Below are 12,178 nucleotides of genomic sequence, written 5' to 3'. Positions count from 1 at the left end.
GGGTGCTGCCAACTTCGAATACGATTTGGCGCGAAATTCGTCTTCAGTGGCGCGCCGCCAGTTAAACGTTTGCCGTCGGCGTATGTCAAAAATTACCAGTGGCTGCGTTGCGCAACGGCGAACATTTTTAAGCCAGAGAGGGTTTGTGGAATTAAAAAACCCAAAATTATTTGGATTAAAAAAAATATTAGAACCGGACTCATTTACAATGATAATTTTGCAAGTATATTTTGTGATAACTACATTGAGAACCTATTGTTTTTTTTTCTGTAGGGAGCAAATTGGATATAGTGCCAGACGTTTGGTTCCTATACCAGAAAGCAATGGATAGTTAACGCAAACCAGGAATTCTGTGCTTGCTTCGCGAAACATGACTCGGAATCAGCATTCACGCAAGTTGTGTGACCCTACGGTTGTGGTGTTGAACGAGTGCAATTTTTTGTGCTAGTTTGGGTTAATTTTGAACGGCTTGTACTGGTATTAAAATGCAGAAAGCATTCGTAAATAAAAATAAAATTATCATAAAAATGACTTGTTCCAAAAGGCTTTGTTTTGAAGCGAACATTCATACCATAATTAGCACGCTATTGTTTTCAAACGCTAATCACGCTTCAATTGTAATTATTTGAGCAGCTCATGAACCTATCTCTGTTCTCTTTCTATAAGTGACATATTTCAAAACAACAATTAACAAAAACATCGTGTTCGTGTTAAATTCGCACTGTACGCTAAAATAAATGTTCCATTTTCGACTAACAACTCCGGTGCATGTTCGTACCAACAAATATTTCTCCCAAATTGCAGTGCTCAATAACGCCGCTTATGCAGCTGAGTACCGCACCAAATCCCTTTTCAAACCCAGACCGGGCAGATAGCGTAACATCACCTAATTGCTAGGTGTGGCTGATAACCTTAATTGAGAGTAAACACGAACCTGACATTGTCCGCAGGATAGAGCAGCAATAAAATGGAAGTTTAACTGCCAATCGGATTCAACTGAAACAACTGTCTTCCGTAAGCCAACCTCAGCATGGAACCAGTTTGTTGCAAAGTGCAATAAGCTAAGTTCCCGGGGGAAAACAGTTTTTCTTCCACCTCTCTAATCGAAGTTTGTTCAATTTTCGTACCACCCTTTTTCTTCGGTATGTCAGTCAAGTGTATTCTGTCAATCGAATGGAAAGCGCTTTTTCCCGAAACCCGCAGTACAACAGTTGACACTTCACAACCGAAGTCGCCCTAGAAGAGGGGGATTATTTTGCAAACTCGATGCACCGCACAATTGCCGCTTAGTGATGCGCTTCGCAATTCGTCTGGAACATTAAATGCTGGGAAATTGTGCAAATCTTCAGCACCGTGTCAAGTGAATAGTGTCACTAAGTTTTTCTTACTCTTTGTTGGAGCTTGACGGCGGCACGGCGGTGTATCGCTGGCACGAGACAAACGAACACAAACTTTGTGGGTACTCTTTTGCACTAATGTTCACAACAAAACCAGTCGTAACAAGGCAACATTGCGGGAAAGTACGGTACAGAGACAAAGTTTACTCTCTTGCAGAAAATTGAAAAATAAAATCCTAGCTTTATGACGACTCTCGAGCGTGGGTGGGGCCAATGATTGGGCCATTGCGAGATTTCAACCCGCTGCAGTAAAAAGAGGTGGTAATTGAAAATTAGTAACAATTGCGAGTGGAAATGAATGTTCTCGGGTGGAAGTTATAAAAGCAGAATGGCAATATAGGGGTTATTATTGTTTCTTTGCTTTGTCCAGTCACTTCCGGAAACGATCGGTTTCGTTTTCATGGTGGATTATTTTCTATATTGTTTTGTATCTAGCTGTTTGATAGGTCTTTAAAATGAAAACAGTGCCTGCGAAAACAATTTAAAACATATTGTCTTCGTTCTTACAGTTTCCGTACTGTTAAGAAACGTTAGCGCAAGATTTGCTAAAGTTTGAAACGCTAAACCTCTACACGAATCCTGTTTCGCTCATAAAATAATAATCCAATAAACTGGGGGATTATGACTCAATAAATTTCGTTTCCATTAGGAGATTAGTTGCACGGTGTGGTTCTGTCTACCGACTGTTGCGGAATTACTACACCGTGAATGGGACCGAAACTAGCCGGCAACACCGGCATCAGCACCCATTTTGCCAAATTCCGGAAAAGCCAATAACTTCCGCTTTCCATTAATCACACCGGGAAGTTCACATAAAGCACTCTGCTCTGCAGTGTTACCCGTTTCAGACAAACACTCACACACACAATACGCCCAGTTTGAATTCTACATACCGGGACAGCACTTCTATAGACGCAGCAGCGGGAAACTGTTGATCACGACCAGTGGCAGCAGAAGCTGAATCGCTTGCCAGGGTTCCGGCCAGGGTGTCCAGTGAAACCAGTGCCAGGCTGACCGGTCTATCGTTGCCATCGGAAGCCAACCCTGCCGGCGGATTCCAAACTGACGACGACGACGCTGAATGCGTGCAGTTGCAGGCGTCAATCGACGATGGCAGCGGGGTCACCGGTTCGTTAGAGATTTGCGCCATAACTCCAATGTAGATGACAAACGCCAACGCCAGGATACCGCCGTACAACGCGCCCTGTCGGATGGAGATGAAATAGAACGAACGAAATTAGTTGGACGAGGTTAAGGGTGATTATTCTTGGTTAGAATGCAACACGATTCCGGTAAGCCGAAGGATCAACGAATTGAAAATGTTTTTTATAAACACCTTAAAACCGCTTAATTTACGACAACAATACCATTAAATCACCTCTAGATATATTGGAAATTTCTACCGTCATACCAGCGATAATGTATTCATCGAATGTTTGCGTATATCTGAACACAAATATCCTATTTCCTTGATCGCGTCGCATGCCACATAATCGGGGCTCAGTCAATAAACGCCCGCTTTTTTCGTCTCCCTATCTAGAATCAATCAGTTACACCTCCTTCCGGTGGCAGTTTTGCAAAAAGCACACACACACACACGCAGCTTCCGAGCACCGGATGTATCGCACGACGAGTGCCTGACATGAGGCAGAAAAATTACCGCTTCTTCCTTGGCTCGTAATGATGAAGTGTACCATACATACATACATACACCCGGGAAGCGAACGAAACAGAAACGGAATTTCGGAAATCCAATTTATGTGTTTCATTTACTCCCCGGTGAGAATTATTTCCACTTGTACCACCCACGGTATAGACGATATATTTCACCGATATACAGTCAACGAAGCTGGTTCGAATTGCAATGTGTACTGAGCTGTGCGATCCAAATTGATTACGATTGAGGTATTTTACTGCTTCAGCAGGTTCTAATTTGTCACGCAGAACACTTTAAATTAATGTGGTTGGATACAAGGTTTAACATTTTGATCCAGATAGCAGTGTACATCAAAACGCAATAAAAGTGACAGGAAAAGAAGGAATTAAGAAAAGGGAAGCAGGAAGCGGAAAAAATAAGAACAGAAAAAGGAAAATAGGAAAATATCAAAATAGGAAAAGAGGAAAATAGAAAAATAGGAAAATAGGAAAATAGGAAAATAGGAAAATAGGAAAATAGGAAAATAGGAAAATAGGAAAATAGGAAAATAGGAAAATAGGAAAATAGGAAAATAGGAAAATAGGAAAATAGGAAAATAGGAAAATAGGAAAATAGGAAAATAGGAAAATAGGAAAATAGGAAAATAGGAAAATAGGAAAATAGGAAAATAGGAAAATAGGAAAATAGGAAAATAGGAAAATAGGAAAATAGGAAAATAGGAAAATAGGAAAATAGGAAAATAGGAAAATAGGAAAATAGGAAAATAGGAAAATAGGAAAATAGGAAAATAGGAAAATAGGAAAATAGGAAAATAGGAAAATAGGAAAATAGGAAAATAGGAAAATAGGAAAATAGGAAAATAGGAAAATAGGAAAATAGGAAAATAGGAAAATAGGAAAATAGGAAAATAGGAAAATAGGAAAATAGGAAAATAGGAAAATAGGAAAATAGGAAAAATAGGAAAATAGGAAAATAGGAAAATAGGAAAATAGGAAAATAGGAAAATAGGAAAATAGGAAAATAGGAAAATAGGAAAATAGGAAAATAGGAAAATAGGAAAATAGGAAAATAGGAAAATAGGAAAATAGGAAAATAGGAAAATAGGAAAATAGGAAAATAGGAAAATAGGAAAATAGGAAAATAGGAAAATAGGAAAATAGGAAAATAGGAAAATAGGAAAATAGGAAAATAGGAAAATAGGAAAATAGGAAAATAGGAAAATAGGAAAATAGGAAAATAGGAAAATAGGAAAATAGGAAAATAGGAAAAATAGGAAAAATAGGAAAATAGGAAAATAGGAAAATAGGAAAATAGGAAAATAGGAAAATAGGAAAATAGGAAAATAGGAAAACAGGAAAATAGGAAAATAGGAAAATAGGAAAATAGGAAAATAGGAAAATAGGAAAATAGGAAAATAGGAAAATAGGAAAATAGGAAAATAGGAAAATAGGAAAATAGGAAAATAGGAAAATAGGAAAATAGGAAAATAGGAAAATAGGAAAATAGGAAAATAGGAAAATAGGAAAATAGGAAAATAGGAAAATAGGAAAACAGGAAAATAGGAAAATAGGAAATCAGGAAAATAGGAAAATAGGAAAATAGGAAAATAGGAAAATAGGAAAATAGGAAAATAGGAAAATAGGAAAATAGGAAAATAGGAAAATAGGAAAATAGGAAAATAGGAAAATAGGAAAATAGGAAAATAGGAAAATAGGAAAATAGGAAAATAGGAAAATAGGAAAATAGGAAAATAGGAAAATAGGAAAATAGGAAAATAGGAAAATAGGAAAATAGGAAAATAGGAAAATAGGAAAATAGGAAAATAGGAAAATAGGAAAATAGGAAAATAGGAAAATAGGAAAATAGGAAAATAGGAAAATAGGAAAATAGGAAAATAGGAAAATAGGAAAATAGGAAAATAGGAAAATAGGAAAATAGGAAAATAGGAAAATAGGAAAATAGGAAAATAGGAAAATAGGAAAATAGGAAAATAGGAAAATAGGAAAATAGGAAAATAGGAAAATAGGAAAATAGGAAAATAGGAAAATAGGAAAATAGGGAAATAGGAAAATAGGAAAATAGGAAAATAGGAAAATAGGAAAATAGGAAAATAGGAAAATAGGAAAATAGGAAAATAGGAAAATAGGAAAATAGGAAAATAGGAAAATAGGAAAATAGGAAAATAGGAAAATAGGAAAATAGGAAAATAGGAAAATAGGAAAATAGGAAAATAGGAAAATAGGAAAATAGGAAAATAGGAAAATAGGAAAATAGGAAAATAGGAAAAATAGGAAAATAGGAAAATAGGAAAATAGGAAAATAGGAAAATAGGAAAATAGGAAAATAGGAAAATAGGAAAATAGGAAAATAGGAAAATAGGAAAATAGGAAAATAGGAAAATAGGAAAATAGGAAAATAGGAAAATAGGAAAATAGGAAAATAGGAAAATAGGAAAATAGGAAAATAGGAAAATAGGAAAATAGGAAAATAGGAAAATAGGAAAATAGGAAAATAGGAAAATAGGAAAATAGGAAAATAGGAAAATAGGAAAATAGGAAAATAGGAAAATAGGAAAATAGGAAAATAGGAAAATAGGAAAATAGGAAAATAGGAAAATAGGAAAATAGGAAAATAGGAAAATAGGAAAATAGGAAAATAGGAAAATAGGAAAATAGGAAAATAGGAAAATAGGAAAAATAGGAAAAATAGGAAAATAGGAAAATAGGAAAATAGGAAAATAGGAAAATAGGAAAATAGGAAAATAGGAAAACAGGAAAATAGGAAAATAGGAAAATAGGAAAATAGGAAAATAGGAAAATAGGAAAATAGGAAAATAGGAAAATAGGAAAATAGGAAAATAGGAAAATAGGAAAATAGGAAAATAGGAAAATAGGAAAATAGGAAAATAGGAAAATAGGAAAATAGGAAAATAGGAAAATAGGAAAATAGGAAAATAGGAAAATAGGAAAATAGGAAAATAGGAAAATAGGAAAATAGGAAAATAGGAAAATAGGAAAATAGGAAAATAGGAAAATAGGAAAATAGGAAAATAGGAAAATAGGAAAATAGGAAAATAGGAAAACAGGAAAATAGGAAAATAGGAAATCAGGAAAATAGGAAAATAGGAAAATAGGAAAATAGGAAAATAGGAAAATAGGAAAATAGGAAAATAGGAAAATAGGAAAATAGGAAAATAGGAAAATAGGAAAATAGGAAAATAGGAAAATAGGAAAATAGGAAAATAGGAAAATAGGAAAATAGGAAAATAGGAAAATAGGAAAATAGGAAAATAGGAAAACAGTGAAACAGGAAAACAGGAAAACAGAAAAACAGGAAAACACGAAAGCAGGAAAAAAGAAAACAGGAAAATAGAAAAATAGGACAAAGGGAGAAAGGGATAAAGCGACAAAAGTACAAACTGACAAAATGACAAACGGACAAACGGACAAACTGACAAACAGACAAACTGACAAACAGACAAACGCAAAAACGGATAAACGGACAGAGGGACAAACGGACAAACGGACAGAGGGACAAACGGACAAACGGATAAACGGATAAACGGACAAAAGGACAAAAGGACAAAAGGACAAAAGGACAAAAGGACAAAAGGACAAAAGGACAAAAGGACAAAAGGACAAAAGGACAAAAGGACAAAAGGACAAAAGGACAAAAGGACAAAAGGACAAAAGGACAAAAGGACAAAAGGACAAAAGGACAAAAGGACAAAAGGACAAAAGGACAAAAGGACAAAAGGACAAAAGGACAAAAGGACAAAAGGACAAAAGGACAAAAGGACAAAAGGACAAAAGGACAAAAGGACAAAAGGACAAAAGGACAAAAGGACAAAAGGACAAAAGGACAAAAGGACAAAAGGACAAAAGGACAAAAGGACAAAAGGACAAAAGGACAAAAGGACAAAAGGACAAAAGGACAAAAGGACAAAAGGACAAAAGGACAAAAGGACAAAAGGACAAAAGGACAAAAGGACAAAAGGACAAAAGGACAAAAGGACAAAAGGACAAAAGGACAAAAGGACAAAAGGACAAAAGGACAAAAGGACAAAAGGACAAAAGGACAAAAGGACAAAAGGACAAAAGGACAAAAGGACAAAAGGACAAAAGGACAAAAGGACAAAAGGACAAAAGGACAAAAGGACAAAAGGACAAAAGGACAAAAGGACAAAAGGACAAAAGGACAAAAGGACAAAAGGACAAAAGGACAAAAGGACAAAAGGACAAAAGGACAAAAGGACAAAAGGACAAAAGGACAAAAGGACAAAAGGACAAAAGGACAAAAGGACAAAAGGACAAAAGGACAAAAGGAACAAAAGGACAAAAGGACAAAAGGACAAAAGGAACTAAAGGACAAAAGGACAAAAGGACAAAAGGACAAAAGGACAAAAGGACAAAAGGACAAAAGGACAAAAGGACAAAAGGACAAAAGGACAAAAGGACAAAAGGACAAAAGGACAAAAGGACAAAAGGACAAAAGTACAATAGGACAAAAGGACAAAAGGACAAAAGGACAAAAGGACAAAAGGACAAAAGGACAAAAGGACAAAAGGACAAAAGGACAAAAGGACAAAAGGACAAAAGGACAAAAGGACAAAAGGACAAAAGGACAAAAGGACAAAAGGACAAAAGGACAAAAGGACAAAAGGACAAAAGGACAAAAGGACAAAAGGACAAAAGGACAAAAGGACAAAAGGACAAAAGGACAAAAGGACAAAAGGACAAAAGGACAAAAGGACAAAAGGACAAAAGGACAAAAGGACAAAAGGACAAAAGGACAAAAGGACAAAAGGACAAAAGGACAAAAGGACAAAAGGACAAAAGGACAAAAGGACAAAAGGACAAAAGGACAAAAGGACAAAAGGACAAAAGGACAAAAGGACAAAAGGACAAAAGGACAAAAGGACAAAAGGACAAAAGGACAAAAGGACAAAAGGACAAAAGGACAAAAGGACAAAAGGACAAAAGGACAAAAGGACAAAAGGACAAAAGGACAAAAGGACAAAAGGACAAAAGGACAAAAGGACAAAAGGACAAAAGGACAAAAGGACAAAAGGACAAAAGGACAAAAGGACAAAAGGACAAAAGGACAAAAGGACAAAAGGACAAAAGGACAAAAGGACAAAAGGACAAAAGGACAAAAGGACAAAAGGACAAAAGGACAAAAGGAACAAAAGGACAAAAGGACAAAAGGACAAAAGGAACTAAAGGACAAAAGGACAAAAGGACAAAAGGACAAAAGGACAAAAGGACAAAAGGACAAAAGTACAATAGGACAAAAGGACAAAAGGACAAAAGGACAAAAGGACAAAAGGACAAAAGGACAAAAGGACAAAAGGACAAAAGGACAAAAGGACAAAAGGACAAAAGGACAAAAGGACAAAAGGACAAAAGGACAAAAGGACAAAAGGACAAAAGGACAAAAGGACAAAAGGACAAAAGGACAAAAGGACAAAAGGACAAAAGGACAAAAGGACAAAAGGACAAAAGGACAAAAGGACAAAAGGACAAAAGGACAAAAGGACAAAAGGACAAAAGGACAAAAGGACAAAAGGACAAAAGGACAAAAGGACAAAAGGACAAAAGGACAAAAGGACAAAAGGACAAAAGGACAAAAGGACAAAAGGACAAAAGGACAAAAGGACAAAAGGACAAAAGGACAAAAGGACAAAAGGACAAAAGGACAAAAGGACAAAAGGACAAAAGGACAAAAGGACAAAAGGACAAAAGGACAAAAGGACAAAAGGACAAAAGGACAAAAGGACAAAAGGACAAAAGGACAAAAGGACAAAAGGACAAAAAGACAAAAAGACAAAAGGACAGAAGGACAAAAGGACAGAAGGACAAAAGGACAAAAGCGCCCCCAAACGGCTGTCTTATTTTGCCCCAAGCGTATGTTTCATGTTGATATCCGTAATTTTTTTAAAATTAGAAATTTCGAAAAACCAACAAAATAGTCGTGTTAAGCATTAATTTTTACGTTAGAAAAAAATCACTTCACTTTTTTTTACATTGATTAAACGTACTGTACTGAGGACGAAATAAATGCGTTTTCGCAGAACAACACGCGAAAACATAAACGACGTCGTAACTAGTACTGCCGATCTATGGTAACTGCCGAAATGAGAGTCGTTGATGATGTTCTACACTGTGTATCTAATTGACGCAATATGAGCGACCTACGCAATAACATAGCAAAGATAGTATAGGGTAAGGTGGGGCAAATCCGACCGTTGGGTAAACCCGACCCCCCTCTGTTACCGAAAATCAGAAGCACTACGCGAACTAATATCAATGGTGTCGTGTAGAGCATCGAAAATAATCATAATGGTAGCATGACAGCATTTTATTAATCTACATTGAGATGCTCAAACGACAAAAAGTGTGTTTTTAAAACTTTTGATTAGACTTTTGTGCATTATTGCCTACAGGATATTTCTGATTGTTGAAGTGATTACATAAAAAATGTAAGTGGATTTAAATTCTTTGATTAAAATCCTACAAAGTGCTTAGATGAATTTGGTTCAACCTTCTTCAAAACTTTTTTTAATTGCATCGTAATGAAAAATGACGCGGTGGGGCAAATCCGACCTCAAAATAGTGGGGTAAATCCGACCGCTTTTTTGCTAAGAAAATGTTTATTCATCAAATTGAAATATATTTTTATTGTCATTTTTTATTATTTTTATGGGAAATGGTTCATAATTACAAACGAAAGACACAAAAACGTGATGATTATAGTATTCGTCAAGCAATTGCTGCGATGCAAATGGAAATATCATTACGTGCTATTGCTCGTGATTTTAGCATTCCAAGATTGACATTGAACTTCATTTACTTCATGTTACAATTCAATAACACAACATTCATTGATTTATCATTGAAAAACCATAAAATTTGGATAATATCTGCACTAAATCAACCAAAAACATAGGGGGTCGGGTTTACCCCACCATTTTTGAAAACAGCAAAAATGAACATTTTCGTAAAACGCTTGTATCTCAAAATATTTCCAACATCCGAATTAAATGCTATATATAGAAAGTTGCATAGGAGTTTCACCTTTAATTTGGTATATAAAACGACTGGATTCGATGTAAAATGAGCATTTTACAGCCAAAACCATTTACTAGGTCGGATTTACCCCACCTTACCCTACTATACCTATTGTACATTAGAATTATCATAGAATTTGTTGGAGATAAAAACCTTTCTTTGCAAAAAAATCACGATTCTTTGCTTAAATGAAAAAATGGGTGTATCCCATTAGGCATAAATACATTAGGCATACGGACGTTTGGCATAAAGCCGTTAGGCATAGTGGACGTTTGGCATAACTTATCATGTATTTTTTTATTTTTTTACCGGAGATCGCCGCGGGTAAGAGCGTGAATCCTTGTACTTCTTTTGATGTTGTAGAATTATTCTGAAAATCAAACTCGATGAACATTTTATTCTGCTGTTTATATTTGCTGAAATTTTTGCTCAAATAAAAGAAATAGACTAAATGTTTAGCATGCGGAAAAACAATTTGTGTAGATTTCTCGACGTAGAACTGATAAAATAGGCTCAACTTTTTTTTAATCAATCTCATTTATATCAAGGTTTAAATAACGCAGATTTAGATTAGTTCTTACATACATGCAAGGTGCAATTTTCCAAGAAGAAAATATATGCCTTAAAGAACAGCTCATGAAAGAAAGAATGATGCATTTTATTATTCATTCAACGTATATACTGCTTCTATAATAAATATCTCCCATTTTATTCAACTGAATGACTATATTCCTGAAACCATCAAAGATACAACTACGGAAACTATCTGATACAAGGGAGAGTTTTTGCGTGTACAATGACAGGCTACCGAAACAAAAAAGGCAGAATGCTGATGCTGCCCACAATACTGTAAGTTTCCATAGGCTTCGAATATGAATGCTTATTTTGCTTAATTTTTCAATATTTGAATACGATTGTATTGGTAATACATCTAATTGGCTTCAAATGTACTTAAGCTGTTCACTTAAATGAAGAAAGTAACCAGCTCATCCATGGAAAAATTGAAAAGAATTCTACACTTGTAATGGATAAATAACTCGCATGGTATTTTTTATTTTGCAGACTCTCGTTAAAGTTATACAAAAGTATGGTATAACAAAGCGGTTTTTTTTTTTTCTAAACCGAATAAAAAGAATGTAAGGTTGAAATCTCTACAATAAAGAAAGCCTTGCGATTGCTTTTATATTTTTGTGAATTATGCCTATTGTCCATTATGCCTAACGTCCATTATGCCTATCGTCCATTATACCTAACATACTTATGCCTAACGTATTTATGTCTAACGTCGCGCACTCAAAAAAAAAACAACCAAAATGTTCGCTAATAACCCGACAACCGATATTCAATGAATGGCACCTACATTAATATAAATATCTTATCTTCCAACCAAAACAATAGTACAGTAACAAAACGGGGATAAAAATTTGAGCTTTTGTGTGATATCGAAACAACACAAATCGACCACCAAACTACTTGGCCTAGAACTTAAAGCAAGACACTAAATAGTGGTAGTAAGCCGTTTTCTGAAATCCTCAAATTTAAATACAGACAGAACCGGCTGATTTCAAGTCGATGTTAATTACAATTATGAATTTACCTTAAACAGCTCATGAAATAAAGAATGAAAAATTGTTTAATTTTCAATCACTCAACTCCTTACATTTTATTTCTGATGTGATGCCAGCGAAAACTAGCGGACCAGTTCGTTAAGCGGCCCTCTCGCTATCAATGCTAATAGAAAACCACGGGAGGCTGATTTTGCCACGTTAGATAAATTGACATTCACAATATATTGCTCTGATCTACATTGGGGACGCCACAAATTCTCCGCAGATCCACCCGCTTCGCCACGAAAAATATTCATATGAGTAACCTTTGATAATGGGAATTCATATTTTAAAATATGGCGAGCAGAATGCTCTTGATCCGCCCAACAAATTTTGGCGATCATTTTATCCGTGTTAATTTTCATACATTAGCTCACAAACAAACGAAAAACGCCACGGCTAACACACCTGACATATTTTCGTATCCGTCTATCATACACGACTGAA

General features: G+C 35.1%; 1 protein-coding gene across 1 annotated transcript in view; it reads right to left on the bottom strand.

The window, feature by feature from the left end:
* The window catches only part of LOC131691899 (sodium-coupled monocarboxylate transporter 1), a 285,364-nt gene that overhangs the window by 46,020 nt on the left and 227,166 nt on the right, over window positions 1–12,178 (bottom strand). The window contains exon 11 of the mRNA XM_058978642.1: window positions 2,291–2,601. Coding sequence (XP_058834625.1) covers window positions 2,291–2,601 — 311 coding nt within the window. The remainder of the gene's footprint in view (window positions 1–2,290; window positions 2,602–12,178) is intronic.

Source organism: Topomyia yanbarensis, chromosome 3 (assembly GCF_030247195.1).
Source record: "Topomyia yanbarensis strain Yona2022 chromosome 3, ASM3024719v1, whole genome shotgun sequence".
Classification (NCBI taxonomy): domain Eukaryota; kingdom Metazoa; phylum Arthropoda; class Insecta; order Diptera; family Culicidae; genus Topomyia; species Topomyia yanbarensis.
Note: the sequence above shows the minus strand (reverse complement) of the source record. Positions and strands in the feature narration are given on the sequence as shown.